Source organism: Diadema antillarum, unplaced genomic scaffold, assembly GCF_040938485.1.
Source record: "Diadema antillarum isolate AM-2024a unplaced genomic scaffold, OU_Dant_1.0 scf00000167, whole genome shotgun sequence".
In the NCBI taxonomy this organism is placed as follows: Eukaryota; Metazoa; Echinodermata; class Echinoidea; order Diadematoida; family Diadematidae; genus Diadema; species Diadema antillarum.
In genome coordinates this window covers 4,088,853-4,110,106 of record NW_027271056.1, presented here as the reverse complement: position 1 = coordinate 4,110,106, position 21,254 = coordinate 4,088,853, and the positions used below count along the sequence as shown (strand labels likewise).

The 21,254-nt window shown below is 37.5% G+C and overlaps 1 protein-coding gene across 1 annotated transcript; it reads right to left on the bottom strand.

Annotated features, from left to right (window-relative positions):
- Positions 1-1,268: 1,268 nt before the first annotated feature.
- On the bottom strand, positions 1,269-19,707 carry LOC139722580 (myosin-2 essential light chain-like). Its single transcript, XM_071633871.1, has 6 exons — positions 19,606-19,707; positions 19,485-19,509; positions 11,143-11,283; positions 7,630-7,794; positions 6,477-6,554; positions 1,269-3,617 (listed from the first exon to the last, which is right to left on the bottom strand). The coding sequence occupies exons 1-6, from the start codon at positions 19,606-19,608 to the stop codon at positions 3,589-3,591; spliced, it is 441 nt and encodes a 146-aa protein (XP_071489972.1). The 5' UTR covers positions 19,609-19,707; the 3' UTR covers positions 1,269-3,588.
- Between the last annotated feature and the right edge of the window lie 1,547 nt (positions 19,708-21,254).

The following is a 21,254-nucleotide window of genomic DNA, read 5'->3' as shown; positions in this document are numbered from 1 at the left end:
GATAGAGAGACATTTGCGCCCATCTATTATGATGCCTCGCCCGTTTTTAATCTATCCTTTTCATCCACATGATATGTAGGCCCTATTATATAAATAATGTAAATTTGTTTAATCAATTCTTTGAACTGATCCTTTCACATGTAATACTGATTATTGGTTCATGTAATATACCAATTCATGGTAACTAAATAAGAATGAGTAATAATCAATATTCTAATACCACAAAATGATTAACAATGATTTGTCTTATTTACCAATGGGTATCCAATGTAGTATAAGCACTGTTCTCCAAGATATCTCCACAATTATTGTTGTTACCCTAACATTGCCACATCCCATATTTTATCTAATAGGGACATATTATATGTAGAGAGTAAAACTTTTTTTTTTCTTTTCAAAGATATACATGTGTACTTGTACTTGTAGGGCAGAGTTTATTCAGAGCATAATTCACTATACCACTCTGCTCCCACTGACAGGATATATATGTGTATATTTATAGATATAAATATATATTATACATGTATATATCCAGGGCTCCACACTAACTTTTTTTTGGTGGCCTGATGGGGCCACCAAATTCATCGATTTCAAATTTTTGGTGGCCCGAAAGAAAAATTTGGTGGTCCGAAAAAAAATTTAAAAACATTAACACATTGCATGCAGTTATGCATTTCCGGCGCAAAAATTTATTGACATACTTTTTTTAAAAAGATTGGTGGCCCAAGGTGGGCCACCAAATTTGCCCTTTTATAAAATTTGGTGGCCCCGGGCCACCGTTAGTGTCGAGCCCTGATATATCATATATACTACATAATTATGTATATTTACATTTTATATACATACTGTCAAAAAAAAATTGAGTAGAAATTTTTACTCCTAAAGGAGAGAATAACAGAAAAGAATGAATTTTCAGTGAAAATGAACATTTTCATTTTCACTCCAATTTCACTCTTTTCTATTATTCACTCCTCCAAGAGTGAAAATTAGAGAGTACACATGCATATATAATCAGACTTTACAGTTCGTTTTTTTTTCAGTAAACTACCATTTAGGATGTTAAGTCCTTATATGTCTGACATTTGGACATTTTAATCTTTAAAAGATTATTTGGAGAATATAACATGCATATCATGTTGCACAGTATATACAGATATATATCACATTTATCAGAAGTTAAAATCCACACAACAGAGATCATGTCTTCAACAAATTAAGATAACCACAAAAGCCATGATAACAAAAGAAATATGACAGCAAAGAAAATGTACAGGAACTGTAATTTATTAATTGTAAATAATCAATGTTCAAATATTCTACAAGATATTTAATCCATACTGTCTTGATGTTAGCCACAAAAAAAAAAAAAAAGCAATACAGGGCAGTTGTTGGAACATTGACAATATTTCACAAAATTGCATTGGATTTTACATTTACTCATGATAATGACTGACTGACTGACTCAAAAGTGTAATGTTGAAGTTTACCAAACCAAGGACATATAAATACAGGTTCAAATCGTCTGGGTAATGTCTAGAAAATGAGGGATGTTAGCAAGATGAGAGTTGGCAAAGGCTATTCCTGCATTCTAATTACAAATGAAAAATTATTCCTGCATTCTCATTACAAATGAAAAATAAAGGAGTTGTAGGAGTGTAGCGACACTACAATCCATGCAAATTAGATTTCTTTTTGAACATGCAATTGAATCAACACAGGGGAGCCTTGCCATAACTACAAAGGTTACCACGGGTAAATATTGTACATTTTGTTTAAATTTCTAAATACATTGTATATCACTCATCTGATGAAAATGTAAGTTCCAGAAAGGTATATTCTTTGTGTTTAAAATCATCGCTTTTGTCCATGATGTTTGTCTGCCACTTCTAAAGCCATATAGATTACCAAACGTACAAATTGTATGTGAAAAGGTGACATAAAATATGCTTGTACCTAACTTGTATAAATAGCTAAACCTATGCCCGCATACCAATGTGCCCTACATAATCTTTGCATTACATAAAATGCAGAATTATCAAAACACACTTGTACATATTTTTGGTTTAAATAGCAGTGGACTAATAATGCCACAGAAAAAAAGACAAAATGAAAAAGAGAAATAAATCTTGCTGAAATATGAATTTCTAAAATGCTTACACCCAGAGACAGTTTGCATATAAAATTGTTACCTAAAAAGCAAAAATCACGCGATCACTTCATCATTATTCTTTGTGACATCACATCTCACAGAATGTGCTTTTGATCTGCAATACTATATGTGGGATATGAGAGCCAGTGTATACTGCTGTCATTAATTTGGAAGCACTACTAGATTACACTTTTCTTCTTTTTTTTTAAGGAGAATTTGTGAAACTCCAGCTTCAGTAACAGCAGAAAGAAAATAAGCCATCCAAGCTTAAAATGGATCAATATAAATACAAAAAATTTAGTAACACAGAGCAGATGTAGAAGAAGAATATGCAGGATGAATGGCAGATAAAAATTATATCGTACAAGTACAGAAGATAAGAACCTGGAATGCAGTTTTCTCGGGGAGTCTTGTATGAGACAGAACACGGATCTGACTCCACAGCACAGGAAAAACAAGGCCCTTTGCATCAAGTCACAGAAAGTAGTGTTAGCTGCTGCCTTCAAGATCAACCATCTTATTCTGTTAGGACATGTGGATTGTATCTGTGCAGTGAATAATGTACTTGATGTGCATTCATACATCATCGCTCACTGATGTTGGACTGTTTTTGAATGGAAAAAAACAAACAAACAAACAAGAAAGCACTTGTACACTTCTTGGGAGACTAGTCGCTACTTGTACTCCAATGGATTCTAACATAAGTTCTTGTCACAGATACAGGAGTGACAACACTGTGACCAACTATGTAAATAATCTTCATGATGTATTGCAAAAAAAAAAGAGAAAAAAAATAAGTTGATCAATCTAGAGGCAGTGCCACATGCAAATGTAAATACTCATTTGTAACCTTTCAGTTCACAGTGACTTTCTCTGATAATAAGACAACATAAAGGGACATCTTACACTGGACCTGCTCTTGAAACACAAAGATGAACCATGAAATAATTATTGATGAATGGAAATGAAGCAGGACCTCTTGAACAAACATGCAAATGGAAACACATATCATTCTTCTTAAAAAGAAAAGAAAAGATTTAAAAGCGTAGTCACTGTGTCGGCAGGAACAAACACTTTAACCTTTTATGTTCTCAGTACTGTGTACAAGCAGCCCTGTCTCACACTGACTAGTCCCACCCATAGCTTGATGACGCCTCAATTCTCTCACTCACATGGGATTGAAATAGGACATACGGCACAGCATGGTGCTGTTAGAATCCAGTTGGTGCAAAAACGTCCACCTACATGCCCTCATCCATCGAACAACAGTGGCGTATGGTGAACGAAGGGCTGATGTGTTTTCATTTTCCAAACTTGCGGAGAAATTCCTTTATACTAGTCTTAAAGAGACCACTGTATCTTCCAGGATTGGTTGACAGAGAGAAATAGGATGAAAGGAATGAGTGATGAACAGCACAACATGGCTTCCCTGGGCAAAGCTAGTTGTTGTAGACCATCTTGACAAATTCTGTAGAGTGAAAATAAAGACAGAATGACAATTCAAATCACCTTGCCACAAGAGCACATTGAATCATTTAACAATAACCTCTTATGATTTTGGATTTTGGCATTATTTGAGTGATATGAAAAACAACATTTTGTGGATTAAATCAGGACCATGACAAGAGATGTTCATCATATATATGTTATTGTTGTTATCCAGATTACTTTGTTGCACTTCTTTGTATAATTTCTTTCCTGGCATGTATGAAGTCATGTGATCAAGCAGGATCAATGCATCAAATACATGCATTTTCTGCCTATGTAATTGTCTCATAGTGGATATGATTTCTGTATCATTGGATGAATTTCAAATAAAGAATAAGAGAAAACAAAACTCTGTGTGTGTGTATGTATGTGTGTGTGTGTGTGTAATTGCGATTTGTCAGGTATATTTGTGTGTGTGTGGTGTCTTACTAGGTGTAATATCTAAACATCTGGTCCTGCTCCCTATGTAGGTGCATACACTGCTTTAACTGAGTAAAAACTCTTGAACATCAACAAGAACATCAGGCCACGTGGAGGGCATTGTGTGAGTAGTTTTCATGTGATAAATAAATTCTGTCACTTTTTGCTCTCTTTCTCAGGAAGAGATGTATATCTCCACCTGTCCACATCTACTGGGTTGGGGCCTACAGAAGAGCCAAATTTATGATGTGTATCTTCTCAAAGTAAGTGTGCTATTCCATTTTTGACGAGAATACAGCTGTAATTTCATTTCTGTTACATGTTGTATTCCCGTGCTTCTCAGCCAATAGGCTGTGGCCAACTGGGCCGCATAGTTCTTTCAGGTGGGCTACCATGTGGGCCAAAAAATATAATAAAAAAGATACATATTTGAGCCTATATCTCACATCTCCATATAATTTGCTCACAATTTCAAATCACTTGTTATGCGTGAATTATAAAATTCCTGTGGTCTATTCATATTCTAGTCTCATGAATACTTCAGTCACGGTAATATTTGGACCCCTCTGAAATATCTCCATTAAACCAACATTTCTGAATGGGATTTCCAACCATGACAATATTGTAAACCACCTAGTCCTTAGGAAATTTTGTGGAAGAAATGTTTGACTTGTCATCACTAAATTGGTACCATTGAGTTTGACTACACATAAATGTGACCGTGCATCACAAAACCAACAAAAGTCGCATGCCCTGGTTATACGTGAGGACTCAAAATAAGTACGTGAAAAGCATCAACCTGTACTCAATCTCCAGTTTTTATATTTTTTAAAAGAGCAATTCTCTTTCTACATAATTCTTAGGTTTGGGATCACAGAACAAATGGGAGATTGTGTTTTTGAAGTTTTTTTGGACACTTTTTTTTTTGTAGAATAGTTTCCTAGGTATATCATAGAGGCCCCTTTTCTTTCTTTAAAACCCTTCACACACTTCTTTCTTTCAACTCTAATAACCTTTAGAAAGGATTGAGCTGCTGCAATTGAAGTTGGTATCGGTCATGAATAGAATACACCTAATCGGTGTGGAAGATGGCAGCTTTAATCTGATAATCCCTTCACTGTGGTTGGTACAGTTTTACATCCTGTTTTTGTCCCATTCAGCACAGAGCACAGCTCAGTGAGAAGAAGTACTTGAACAGACCCTGAACTTCAAAGCCTCTCTTCTCTGTAAACACTTTTCCAAAATGTGTACTTTCTTTCCATTGTTTAGATAGGTTAGGAAAGTCCACTTGTATTGAGTATACATAATTTTAAAGCTTCGAATCTGCTCTCTCAGAATCTGCCCTTATCTAAAAATTCATGTCTGGCAACTTTTAGCTGGTTTTGTGATGCAGGGTCACATAAATATTGGACATACATTGTAATTTGACAGAACTTTACCATTACCATAATCATATCTGCAGAAAGTCACGATGAGAAATTTAATAAACATGGCCAAATTGAAAGACAACAGGAATTTCAATCTGCTTAAACATGTTGCCATTTCAAAATTCATCTAGATATTTTGCAAGGCTTTTCAAAAATTCTGCAATTGATACAAACAGTAACACATGTGGCTACAATGCAAGATTATTTTTCACTTTACCTTAATGTATATGGGACAATAATGATTACAAGTAAAAGTCATAATAAAAACAAAACAAACATAGCACCAAACCACAGAAATATGATTTCTGGGACTTGACAAGTTAATTCAAGTGCTTTCCCTTACAATTTTGATGCATGTTTGTATGTGAACTCTTATGCTTTGCATTAAAATAAATACTAAAAAACTCAGCATGAAATTCCAAATACACGTAATTAACATCTGATCAGTTGACCCCTTTCGGATAAGTAGAATAAATCACAAAAGATACACAAATTTGAAAGAGACAAATTCTGCATTAATTCCAATGATGACTAGATTTATTGAAGTTCCATACAACAAACCTGAGTCCCTGATTAATTGCTATTAAAGGTATTACTTACCACTGGGAGCAGTGATTTCAAAAATGTTCGGGTTATCACATTTGATGCATATGTGTAGGTCAGATGTATCACAAAACACCCTGCTATATATACATTTTGCAATAAAGCATAAAATATAAGGAGATATCACTATTTTGCTCAATAAACCATAACTGTAGACAGTTTATTTAAAAACAATTTTATTATAATTATTGTTTACAGTTTGTATATTTAACAATGCTTATTTAACATTGATTATACCGATTACCATTTTTACATTGGCTGTTTTTATCCCATACTCACATTTTAGAACTATTTTAAAGCACTATAGCTGGGTTTTTGTTTCATCTGCAAATGCTAAATAATGCCCTTAAGCAAAGGGGCCCGGTCAAATGTTTCAATCAATAACTGACCTTCATAGTTGACCTGTCCTTGTGCGTCTTCACAGCCAGCTATGAGACTGTCCACCTCGTCATCAGACATCTTCTCCCCTGTAGATACAAACATGATCACACAATGCAACACTAGGCACTAAAAGATTTGGGAGGGGGAGAATTATGACAACGATAAACTCAATTGCTTTTGTCTACTCTACGAATGGTGCTGTTTTTCTCTGTGAATATATATCCCTTTGAAAAGAATCCTTCTTCATTTGAATGAGCACTCTTCTTTGTGTTATGAAAAGCTCCACCTCTGACCATCCCCACACTCCTCATACCAAATAATGTTGTTCTCCTTTTTTGCTACCATGAAAGTAGATTCAAGTTTGACAGGGCTAGGAATACAATCGACCTTGCTTAAGTGGACCTCACATATGTTGTATACTCAGCTAAGTCAAAGGTCTTTTCAAGTCCTCTTCTCTTTATATTCTATAGATTTTAATCCCTCATAAGTCAAATTTTCTCAAAGTTGAAGCTATTTCTTCAGTCCAAACAGATTTGACTTAGACAAAGTAGACTGTACGTGTTACAACTAAAGGCTGAAGGCTTTTAACTATAAATCAGACCAACACATCCCCCCCCATACCTGACTGAGCAAAGAAACATATTCAATGTGAAGGAGCTGTCCAGATAAACTGTATACATGAATATTTCGCAATGTTTTTATTTTCGCAAATTTTGTGATTCTGTTGCTATTCTCGAAATCAAAACCACGCGAAAATATTGACTCTGATCCCGATACGAATGTGACGTACGCGTATACATGTCTCCGTTCAGTACAAGACTCCACGATCGTGAATTTAACCACTCGGAAATTGTCAGGAAGTCTCGATTTGCGAAAATTTAGACTCACTAAATATATGGTGTAGACAGTAGAAGGAAATTTAAATGGGACGGCTAGATATCATGGGGTTTGTACCTTTAAATTTCCTACACTTCCTCCATCAGGACATCAAACTTCCTGATATACTACATTACACTGTCATAAAACAGCCTGATGGAGGGTTTGTCACAAAATGTGCAAACATTGGGGGGGGGGGGGGAGCTAGGTAGGAAATATAAGCCATCATCTCGCACCAAAGTTCATTTACTCATTGAAACATTGTATCAAAACATAATTATTTACCCAAACTTGTCATGACATGTCGCAGTTCAGCCGAGTTGATGAGGCCGCTACTGTCCTTGTCAAAGACGCGAAGGCCTTCCACAAACTCATCCATAGTACCCTGTTCCTTCTTCTTGATGGTGGCTGTCATGATGGGGAGGAACTCCTCAAAGCTGATTCTATGCCCTGGTGGAGGAGGAGGAGGGAAGGAATTAAAGAGGGAACAGTAAGGGGTGAAGGGAGAGGGGAGGGGCAGGAGGAGAGGGGAGGGTAGTGAAGAGGGGGAGTGGATTTACCAGGATATCAGAATAATCCCGAAATGACAAGTCTGCAAGGAATCTGATGACATGGCACTCACTTTCTATCCATTCAGCTTCTAGCTGGCTTTAATCATGTCTTGCTTCCTATAATTCTCTTGATTTTGACATTGAATCTGACTTATATGGGTCTAGGGCAATTACTCCCTGGGCAATGACCCCAGACCCTTCCCCTGACCCTAACCCTAATCCTGAACATAATCCTAACCCTAACCCTTACCCAAACTCCATACCCTAAACCTACCCCTAATCCTAATCTTTACTCACTTAACTAGGGGGGGGGGGGGGGGGGGGTAATTGCCCTGATACGCTGTATATGACTGGCTTACCATAAACACTTCAGCTTGTTACTAGTTATATACAGTGAACTTGTGAAGTGTGAACAGCAAATTAACACATTGATGAAGGCATTAACTTCTACAAGGCAAATAGCACCATCTAGCCAATACATTACATAAATATATAAAGGTGTACATGCAATACTAGATATACAGCCAACCACATCACTTCATTGCATTATGATATGACAAATGACAAATCCTCTATTTAGGGATTTCTATAACGAGCATTTATATGTTACCATTCTGGACTACCAAACTCTTTGCCTTGTAATAGAATGAAAGCACTCATCCTACTGAACAAGTACCATTAGCTGCACCTTCTGTGAATGTATTAAAGAAATAAAAAAATCATCTAACTTCAGTGAAAAAAACAACAACCACAAATTGTGTTTCTTGTGATCCCTAGATGAGGCCCACAGTAGCGAATCCAGTTAGAGTGACATACCAAAACTACCACTGAATAGAACTAGTAGCTTTAGATTAAACCAATGATAGCCTTTATCCATACAATCAAGACTGCAGCACACTTTATGCAAACATTCCAGGCTTGAAAGCACATAGAGGTTGGGCACTACCCTGCATACAGCTAATCGGCTTCACATCTATTTTCTGTACAAGGGATTGAACAGTCCTCATTTCGATCATGAAACACAACTCAGGAGAGAGGAATCCCTGTGGTAATCTGAATTATCAAGCAGACTCATGATATCTACAGGTAGCAGTGCAAGAAGGCTTCTGTGGATGTTAACATCAGCCTACTGTGATATGGGCCTCATGTAGGTTTATCAACAACAGAAGTTCACACAGCATGTCAGACCCTAAACCTCAGTGTCTTGGAGTCTTCTATAGAGGCCTAATGCCATCTATCCAATGTGTTGGAGTTATACTCTATATGCACATATGAATCCCACTTCACCTGTAAAGAATAGGGAGAAATCCTGGTGAAGTAGTCAACATACAAAAACTGGCTCATACACTTCTTATAGGTGGTGAGGTCTACAAGTCACAGTCACTCGGCTGACTTTTCGCTGCCCTTGCAGACTAGGAGGTTAACAAAGAAATGATGATGATGAAAATAATAATAATAATAATAATAATAATAATAATAATAATAATAATAATAATAATAATAATAATAATAACAACAACAATAATAATTCAAATTCATGATTTTCTTCCGTCGAGATGTTTTCATTGCAACTGATTGACAAATTGCCCTACATCGACGTAAATAAGCACTGAATTGATCAGTGTCTTGTAGTAGCCATGATAAAAAATTCATGGGCGTACATACTCGAGCAGGATTTGAACCTACGACCTCCTGATCACCGAACAGGCGTCATCTCCACTAGACCACCGAGCTTTCGCCCGAAAGCAAGTGTTGGTTCTAATCCTTATAGCATGCAGCAGGTACTGCTTTGTTATTCAAATTCATGATTTTCTTCCGTCGAGATGTTTTCATTGCAACTGATTGACAAATTGCCCTACATCGACGTAAATAAGCACTGAATTGATCAGTGTCTAGTAGTAGCCATGATAAAAAATTCATGGGCGTACATACTCGAGCAGGATTTGAACCTACGACCTCCTGATCACCGAACAGGCGTCATCTCCACTAGACCACCGAGCTTTCGCCCGAAAGCAAGTGTTGGTTCTAATCCTTATAGCATGCAGCAGGTACTGCTTTGTTATTCAAATTCATGATTTTCTTCCGTCGAGATGTTTTCATTGCAACTGATTGACAAATTGCCCTACATCGACGTAAATAAGCACTGAATTGATCAGTGTCTTGTAGTAGCCATGATAAAAAATTCATGGGCGTACATACTCGAGCAGGATTTGAACCTACGACCTCCTGATCACCGTACAGGCGTCATCTCCACTAGACCACCGAGCTTTCGCCCGAAAGCAAGTGTTGGTTCTAATCCTTATAGCATGCAGCAGGTACTGCTTTGTTATTCAAATTCATGATTTTCTTCCGTCGAGATGTTTTCATTGCAACTGATTGACAAATTGCCCTACATCGACGTAAATAAGCACTGAATTGATCAGTGTCTTGTAGTAGCCATGATAAAAAATTCATGGGCGTACATACTCGAGCAGGATTTGAACTACGACCTCCTGATCACCGAACAGGCGTCATCTCCACTAGACCACCGAGCTTTCGCCCGAAAGCAAGTGTTGGTTCTAATCCTTATAGCATGCAGCAGGTACTGCTTTGTTATTCAAATTCATGATTTTCTTCCGTCGAGATGTTTTCATTGCAACTGATTGACAAATTGCCCTACATCGACGTAAATAAGCACTGAATTGATCAGTGTCTTGTAGTAGCCATGATAAAAAATTCATGGGCGTACATACTCGAGCAGGATTTGAACCTACGACCTCCTGATGTAGGTTCAAATCCTGCTCGAGTATGTACGCCCATGAATTTTTTATCATGGCTACTACAAGACACTGATCAATTCAGTGCTTATTTACGTCGATGTAGGGCAATTTGTCAATCAGTTGCAACAATAATAATAATAATAACAATAATAAAGGCATGGCCATTCCTTTCATAAGCCCTAGGAATCATAAGACGAGTTCAACAACATTAACATTTTCACACCCAAAGAGGCCACAGCTGCCCTTATGTGTGAGACTGTGAATGAGAGTGTGTGTATGTCTGTGTGTGCCTTTTAAGCGGTTCATATGATCCCCATATGCCCCTGTTCAGCAGGATAGTGTCAATTTAACACTCATCCAATTTGTCTCCACTTATGCAAAATAGAAAGTGGATGTTGCTTATTCCATTATTTCATAGAAGCTGATACTGCAAGAAACGTTTTGGTGCTGAAAGGTTCATTGAGGTGTTGACAAAAAGCAAACCTTACCTGAATCAAACTCTTGTAGGAGCTTCCTAACCTCAGCCTGGGTTGGGTTTCCTCCATTGGCCCTCATCACCTCTCCCAGCTGGTCTGTGTCAATCTTGCCATCACCTATCTTGTCGAAGAGGCTGAAGCACTCCTGCATCTCTGTGGAGGAGATGGGCAAGGAGGACAATGAGATAGAGGATGAGGAGGATGAGGAGGAGGGGGGGGGGGGGGGAGGAGGAGGAGGAAGAAGGAGGAGGAAGAAGAAGAAGGATAGAGGGAAAAATTAGAAAGGAGAGGAAGAAGAGGAGGAGGAGGAGAGATGAGAGAAGTATAGAAATGGAAGTTTAACACACCATCTGTACTGATGAGCCCCGTTTATCAAAAGATAAAATCTAATTTAAATTTCCTTACTACACAGGCTGTCATAGACTTACAGTTGAAATCAACTATATAATCAATTTTAACTCTTCATAAAACAGGGCCCAGGATACATGTATATCAGTTCTCAATGTCCTTGTCCTCAGTAAACCCTTCGTAAAACTCTAGCAACTGTAATTCCTCCCAGTTACTAATAGACATTGTTTACCATCATTTGCAGATGAAACAAAACCCAGCTTTAGTGCTTCAAAATAGTTCTGAAATGAGAGTTAGGGATAGAAACAACCAGAGTAAAAAAGTTAATCAGCAGAATCAATGTTAAGTATTGTTAAATATACAAAATGTGAACAAAAGTTTTAATAAGATTGTTTCTAGACTAAACTGTCTACAGTTATGGTTTAGTGAGAAAAATACTGACATCTCCTTATATTTTAGGCTTTATTGCAAAATTTTTATACAGTAGGATGTTTTGTGAAACAACTGACCTACACATACATGTATGCATCAAATGTGATAACTTGAACATTTTTTAAATCAATGCACCCAAAGGTACACAGCATCTTTAAAGCAGAGTGTATTGCATATATTCTACTACAATTGCATCCTGTAAACTAGCTTTGAGTTTGTATATAACAGGACCACATGTATCACAGGGATGGAGGATTTACATGTTTTATGAATACAGCATGAACTTTCCTTTTCATGGAGATAATGGACTGTGATATATATCAAAGCATCTGCCGTCTTTTGACATTAATCTGGGCTTGACCTTCGAAAAAATCTGGAAAGAGATGGAGGTTTGTGTATCAGGTGACATCTCTCCTTCGCACATATCCAAAGTTTACTTTACATTATATCCCCCAAAAAAATAAATAAATACTGCAGACTTTTAGTTACTTATCAATTATGTTTTATTAGAAATACATTTCTTGACTTGTGAAAACTGTCATAAATGTGCCACTTTGGTTTAAGATATTGTATATGATGCCCATATTTTCCTATATATAGACATTTTTGCGAATGGTAGTTGATTAGCTATTGTAATGAATTATTAATGTTGTGCTTTGTGATCTTCTTATTCAATCTTGACAATTGCCACCAAAAAAAACCCCAAAACCCCCACACAAACATTTAAAGAAAGTGTGACTTCTTAACCGAACCATTTTGTCACAACATTGCATGAAATGAGAGCAAATATCTCAGAAAAAAGTACTAGTATTGCAGCATCAGAGCCCTACCACTGGTATGTCACTTGATACTGCAACACTGTGTGCTGGCCTGAAAGGGCACATGGGGCAAATGTTTGTTTTCATTTTTGTCAATATTTTTACATGTTGTTATTTTCATATTCTAGAGCCTAGATGTGTGAAATAAAACCACCACAAAAATGTCAGTATACACAGTAAAACCATCATTGTGTCTGTGCATTGTGGGGCTTCTTCTCCCCCCTCCCCCCCCCCCCCCCCCCTTCTAAATATAAGGTTTCGGTGAAACTTCATCGGAATAGCTTGTTCCGGGTATGGATAACAGATTTATACATAATGGTAAATTGCTGCTCCATACTACCAGCATGGACAGTAGAGAGAAGTACCAAGTTTCTGTTTTGGTGTCATCCTATAACATGATATACTTCTAGGCCACTGGTGCTGATGCTGGTACTCTGGACCAGTTAGTTCACAAAAACATGTTTGCTATCTCAACACTGATGCAGTTTAGAAAAATAAAATAACCTTCTCTTCTATTCCTACCACATTGTTGGTGTGTATGTAGATGCTCCAAACCTATCATCTCGTGTCTCTGTGTACCAATCCTACAGAAAACCTCCATTAGCTGTGCCAACATTCATTCATTCATCACTAATTCATAATAGTGGATTGAGATTCTGCCTGAAAACTCACAATACTTCCTCCTCTTACACAAGAATGCAAGATCGTCCTATACAACTCCAGTCCATCGCATTCTGGCAAATTGGATAATACCACACAGCAGAGTATTGAATCCAATTAGGAATATGAAATCATGTCACGAGATCTTATTATGCTTGTGCCATGCCAAGCTTTTTTGGTACTACACCGATGCACAAACAGTCATACATTACATTGTATCTCTCAAAGCTCCAGTCAGTTTTAGACCTACCACTTTACTTTTATGAAAGGCACAGAAAACTGAATTACATCCTCTTTCAAACTACGGTTATTCAAGGGGAAATGTACAATTAACAGAAAATCAATAACTAAATGACATAAATTGTATGTAGGATATCCTAACACTGAGTTAATAAATTTCAAAAATGCTATGAGAAAACATGGTTGACATCGATGACAGTAATTTGTGGAAAATTACAGAAAAAAACGGCATTTGGCTGTGGACTCCTATTGAATTTGACAACATGTCACATGAGATATATATGCAATCAAAAAGCTATCTTAATTATGAATTCAAAGTCCTATTAAGCTCTTTATGGAGGGAAAATGCGTAACAATGTCTGCAATGTAAATAGCAAAACAGCAAAGAAAAAAAATGAAAAAAAAAAAGTTTGATGTGAGATTTACAAACAATGTATGTACTACCTTGCAATCACAATAACCATCTTTTATTCACTTTCTGTAATACACTTTGGGATTTCTGACATTTCATTACTGACCTGCACTCATACATTATACATGTACCCTTCTGAATTGTAAAAATTAACTTTGATTATACACTGAATATCAGTTCATACCACATGTGCCATCAGCCAAACTGTGAATACTTTTCAAGGGCAATTACAGTAGCTCTCTGTTATGAGCAAATTTAATTTTGCGGATGGGCCAATTAAATTATCTCACGATATTCAAATCAAATACCTCTGATGCCATTTTTTAGTTTTCTTGCTTGTCTACTGTGCTTTCAATAACCGGAGCAGTTACATAGCTAATTTTCATGAATCAAATTACCTTTGACTACAAGCAAAAACTTCTTTTATTGTTGACACAAAGGGCCTACTCTTGACTGCAACTGAACTTTGTTCTGTTGTCAGAATGATGTCATGTTTGTAGTCTAGGGGGAACTTCTGAAGTGCTGGCCTTCCACAGAATTGATCTTCCTTAGGTGTAAGATTGCACAAGATCACTTACAACTAATTTGAAGACTTCCAGGGATAGCACAACCTTGATTTCACATGACAAAATCCAGATAATCTCCATTCACTCTCCATGAGATCTTGGGATAACATTCCACGTTTAACCCCTCGGTCACCTTATTTCCTTATGTACCACTCTCCCGAGGTTCTTTCCAGACCAATATGGAAACTACAATATACATAGTGTACCAGTATGTACAATGTAAAATGTCAACTGGTTGAACTGAACTCAAACATTTAAAGATTAAATTGGGTAATACTGTCAGATTAAATTGGGTAATACTGTCAAAGTGGAAATTTTTGCGGTGTTCAAATTTTCGCGCATTTCGCGCAACCAGAAAATAGCGCAAAAATAAAAGCACGCAAATATCTTTGCTTGCCATATGCTCCTGTACTTGATATCTTAATTCCGCAGAAATAAAAACATGCGAAACTCCTTCTCTTAAAGGAGACCTCCGGGTGATTTTCAGATTTTTACATTTGAACAACTATAAATTAGTTACACTGAGGACAAAGTCTCAGAATTAGTGATAATTGGGATGAAGAATAAGAATATTTTCAAAATTTAGAACAAATTGCAATGAACAAGGATGATGACATGGCAGATTCACCAAAAGAATGCATGAGTTGGGGCTCAAGGAAGCAGAACAAAAGTAGAAGGCATGCATAGATTATACACAGGTGAATTCGCAAGCAAGCAGATTTGTAATGGAATTACACTGCTACATTTCTGAAATATGTGAACCTCCTATGTCATCATCCTTGTTCAGTGTAATTAGTTTAAGGTTGGTTACTTTGGTGGTCCTCTTGATTTGTTTTTAAATGTCGTCAATCTCAAATTTAGTGGGTTGGATCATTACATGATCTCCTCTTCCACTATCCAGGCCCTTCTATGACTACCACTGCATCTTGCAAAATGTTCTAAGTCATTATCTGGCGAAGGTTCAACATACACAGTGGCGGATCCATAGGGGGGTGCACGCCCCTCTTTATTTTTTGTTAAAACAAAAGAAATAAAAGAAAAAAATGGATGGGGGCATGTGCGCCCCCTATTATTTTGTAAAGGTGCCTCCCCTTTACGGAATTTCTGGATCCGCCCCTGATACATATCGTACCAGGTACTCACAAAAGTGTAAGGAAGTACATGCCACCTATACTACTATTTATGATGTGAACCTGAGACCTTTATTCTGTTCCTTTCCTTCCTGAAGATAATAATGCTACACAGCAAGGCTTAATGCCTAGTCTGGACTACAACAATTACATGTGTAAGTGTTATAAAATTTGTGACGAGATAGCTTGAAGGGGGGGGGGGTGCTGATAAATACAACGAAACAAAAACCATAGTCTCAAACTCAGCTGCATCACAGCGGGGCAACCAAAAAAAGGTCAGACAGTTGGGATCCTGTTTCCACATTAGTAGGCCACATCCCTGATTTCTGGTATGCGAAAGTTACCCAGAGGTCACAAAACTGCAGTAAAATACTTTAGACCATATCAGCTCAGTTTTGATCAATCTAGCGCTATGAAGAAGTGCCCTAGAAGACAGCATTCACAGGACTGCGAGCAATAAGTTTGACATTTTACATAGACGGCCTTTTCTGACATCACTTGAATATATTTTTGCATCATTTCCTTACTGCTGATTTACTGTCAAGCTGGAAATATACAATAGAAGCACCACTGCCCAACACAGGCACACAATTTGTAATCTCGACTGTACCTACAATGGAGCAATTATTCCCATTCGCTCCTCACGACAACCACATCTTCAAGTCTTCAAATCTAGTTTACATTGATTATCCTTTTTTTTTATTTTGCCCCCAAATTCTGGTATTGTATCCCAGCGAAGTTACTTCACACATAAACACTTGATAATTTCAAGAAGAAACTACAGAAGCACTCTGAGAGCACAGACCTCCACCAAGCAGCTAATGATCTTGTTCTTCCATATAGAGACCAGTGATTTCCACCCACCCATAAGTATGCAAGCTGAAAGTTGCCCAATTTCCAAATATGTAGAAGCCTCTTTTTATGTCATTAACTTCCAGCTGCGCCCTAGCAGAAACTAGAGCATGCACTTTAGTGCACGTACCGTATAAAAACCTCAAGAATGCAGAGCTTGAATTCCCTGCTGAAATATCAAAAATCCTTCATAAAATGCACAAAAACTGCCGGATCACAGCCAAAATTTCATCATCTCTTACTTGTCATTTTCAACCTTTCCTGTAAGTTTCATCCAAATCATTCACAACTTTTTGAGTTATTTTGCACACAAACAAACAAACCAACGGTAACAAAAACATAGCCTCCTCCCTTGGTGAATGTAATACATTGTAAGCCAAAAATATGCTTCACACTTACTATCCATATGTGCTTTCATTCTACATGTATGCATACTGGGACGTTACAGACAGTGTATCATGTATGAAATCTGGGCCGGGGATGAAAATTATGTCTAACAGTCAAGTGATTGAGAGAACTTTTTTCTTTCTTTTTTTTTTTTTTTGCTACCAATTGGGGATGCCTTATTACAGGACTCACTGTCACCAAATTTGCAATGATATACATATTAACAGAATTACGAAAAGTTGTTTCAACACGTTCCTTACGGGAACCTGGTGTACCAGGATCCCATAGCATCAACTCATATAATACAAGTGTATACTGTAACCTGGTATACCCGGTACCGGGTTTCCAAAATGTCAACAAGAGTGTCTGTATTCGTGGCCTAAATTCATGTTTATTTGTGTTATGCTGACCAGAAAGACGAGTTTCTTCTAGAATCTTACCCGGTAGCTGTTCTTTTTCTGTATCAAAACTGTGTATGTATTTTTGTCTAATTTACCTTTTCCAACATACACAGTAGTAGTGCGCTTGTTTTGCTACAAAACTCGTATGAAGATGTATGTAGCAATCAAGGCTGAGCTCATTAGATTTTGACCCCATTTGTTGGGTGCCCTTATACTCACAGTGTGTAAGAATTTGCGAGCCAATCAGTGCACGCTTTATTCATATCTAACGTTCGATCGATATTTTGCATTGTTTGATGGCACATATATGCAGTTGACCATGGAAAGGGGATGCATACACTGCTTGACTGCTTTCACACTGGTGGATTATCAACCTGTCCATTCTTTGTTGAAGGGCAAAAAGAATCTCATTTGATTTGGGAGCATTCAAGGTTCTTGGAGAACGGGTTAAATATAATCAGGGACACAGGAAAGCAAATGTTGATCACAATCGAGTCAGGCCAGCAGTGGGAAAGATTGAACTCTTTGAATGTCACAGTGTTATCTAAAACAACATCCTCTGTAGAAGTTGTAGCTGTATCACTATCACTTAGTATCAGTCTTATGGCCGTGATGTCTCTGGTGCAGGATATTTTATCATGTGAGTTAGTGTGTGTGTACAAAGATGAAACTATGATCTACAGTCTAAATGTATGAAAGAGACAACTTTCTTCAGTCTTAGACACTTTTAGGAATATTGCTTATTACAATTGGTGTCATGTGACACAGATTAGCTTGTATTTTGCAAGTTGACTGGCATTTGAAGAGAGCTGACTTGCATTTGAAGAGTAGTAAGTTTCCTAATATTGATTTCATTAAACATCAGGACAGTCGTACCAACATCTTTCTTTGAGGATTTATGTGTGACCCAGTATTAAGACCCACTGACCACCTGTCCATGCTGACGTGATTACTCTAAATCAGACAGAGTACCAGGTATAGCGAGGTGCCCGCACCTCGTCAGGGGCCCGAATACCGTCACCCCACTTAAAATTGTTTTAAGCGCACTAAACAAAAATTTATGCCCGGGAATGTGTTCAGTAAGCTTGAAACTTGGCAGGGCTACCACAACCAAGCAAATTGTGGTGAAAACCGAACAGTTTTTCGCGAAAATCTGAAATTTAATCGGAATACGTGTTATAAGTATCACCACTGTCCCCGCACGCATCTTTTACGTGTATGTCTATGGGAGCATCACGGTCACCCGCACACGTCTTTTACGTGCTTTGTCTATGGGAGCGCGGGTGACGAGTTGCGGGCCCCTTCCTTAGCGCGCAACTTTTTCGCATCGTTCGCGTTTGACGACGATAGTTGCAAATTTTCGATATCGATCAGTGAACTTGTGATTCCATTGGAATTTTCAGCATTTTTCCTGTATGTGAGATGGATTTCAAAGAATTTCAGTGGCAAAATGTGATTCAAATATGCGCAAACATTAACTATGACGAGGTGCGGGTCACCCAAGTATACTACTAGATCAAGACACACATACTTTTTTCACCATTTCAATTGAAATTTCACTGAATGTTGCCAGTATATTTATACTGCTCACTCGAGGGGATTGATTCTTACTTGTAATGAGTGGAAATACACACAGTTAGGTTTTTTTAATGTCTTTAGCATATCAATTCATACAATGGCAAGAAACCGGAAGTGTCAGACAACATGCTGTATGTATCGTATGTATGCATCGAAATGCCGACATGCCGCCGACGTACACGACCGAACGCGAAGAATGCTGGCTGGCTAACCACTGACAACGCCCTTACTCTTCCGACATTGAGAGAGAAAAACCCTGCGCTAAATCTACGTTTGAGGAAGGAATGTCTCTTGTCGAGAACTAGTATTCATGAAGAAAGCGTTGCTGAGAGAATATAAGGTTTTGGCGAAATCATGATCACGCATTTCGTAGTAAAGTTCTCGCAAATCTAAAAACTGGATGGGCAGGGGTTCACAACTCGCAGCCAACGGGGGGGGGCGGCCCACTGCCCGTGACAATGAAACGGCGTGTGTCAGTGGATCGGAATTCGATGCAAGCTCGTACACACGAACGTACAAAAAACACTTACCTGAGAGTTGTTCCTCTGTGACGGACTGTAAATGAAAAGAGAAAGATACAAATTAGGTACAGTGGTGACATAATTGTGAGATTTTCACATCAAATGATACGAAAATCGCAGAAATTCTTACCATGTTGAATGAGTTCCGTGATTTTCTCCGACGTCTAAAAGCAGGTGATCGGATTAGTACAGTGTGTTTTGCAGTACCAGTGTGTGTTGAATAGAACGTACGGCATGTCGTCGCACACACTGTACGTTTACAAACTGAGCGGTTGACCGATTATACTGTACATTCATTGCATTACGCGCGACTGAGTGCTATGGGATCAGCGTAAATCTAAAGACACAGAGATTTGTAGATCCTTATTTTCTCTCTCAATCATGATTCTTGATATATTTTCATTTTCATATCGCATTCAAAATTCTAACTTCAAGCTATCTGCAGTTTAGATTGAGAAAAAAACAACAGACTGCAATATATTTATAGTATATGGAAGAGGGGGGAGCGAGGAAGCTAACAGGAAGAAAATAACAGTACAAAGATACTTCAATCTGATTTTATTCCATTTCATTATGACTGGCCACAGAATAAGAGTTCTGTGTGACTGGCTCTGCTCTATACAAAGTATTATATAAACGAATCACATGAATATTCAATACTCACTTTAAAATGTATTGAAATCTCATTGGCGTTTACAGAGCACGAAGATCTTTTGACATTATGTTGGTTATAATAGACAACCAAGTGGGCATTTCCACAGTAAATGGATGGCTTTTCAGTGATGTCTCTATTATGAAGAGCTTGCTTCCAAAAGGCGCTAAATCCATCATTTTCAATGGATTTAGTGCCTTTTGGTTGCAAGCTCTTCATATTTCTGTTTCCTATGTGCATGTATACCCCTTAATACAATCTTATCTTCTAGATCACTTCAATGAGATATAAATTTGCCCCAAAATTGTTTCAAACAAGCAATCTGTTAAAATTTATGCCAAAATGAAAAATTTTGGCTGAACGCGTTCCCCACTATAAGTCTAGAAATGGCATAAAACACAATTTTCAATAGAATTTCACAGCTGTTATTATATTCTCTCATCACAATTAAACCATTCAATTGAAAAACAGCAAAATTTCAGTTAGCATTCATGATTTGGCCTTCATAATGTTAGTACATAGATTTCTGTCCTGCGTTACACGTGTTCACCCAAAATGTTTCATTTTGGCATAAATTTTAATAAATTGCTTGTTTGAAGCAATTCTGGGAGAACGTTATCTCTCATTGAAGCGTTCTTCAGATTGTATTTGGGGGTATACTGCATATTGGAAACAGAAAATGAAGAGACATCCCCAAAAAGTACCCATTTACTGTGGAAATGCCCAAGTATGGCTGACTCCATAAGCAGCCTCTATAACAACTATCTGTTACTGATATTAATGATAATAGTGGAGGTTGAATATTATTTCAGCCTCAACTCGAATCAAGATCACAAGTTTCATAAGATTGGCAGGTGTCGTTGAAGATACGTACTGACCACATTGAGATATTATTGATCGATACTATTCATTGTACTAACGATTTTTCGATGCTGATAACGCTTTGCATTGTTTGTTAATGCGATCAGGTCGATCTGCAAATAAATATAAATTTAGTTTAGTACCGTGTTTTAATCTGCGTTACTTCCAGAATTCTTCGAAAAGTTTGAACTCACTTCTGCTCTAGATTTGTCCATGTCCTATTGTCATCAAATATTCCAGACATCCTCTGTATTGAAGACAGCATT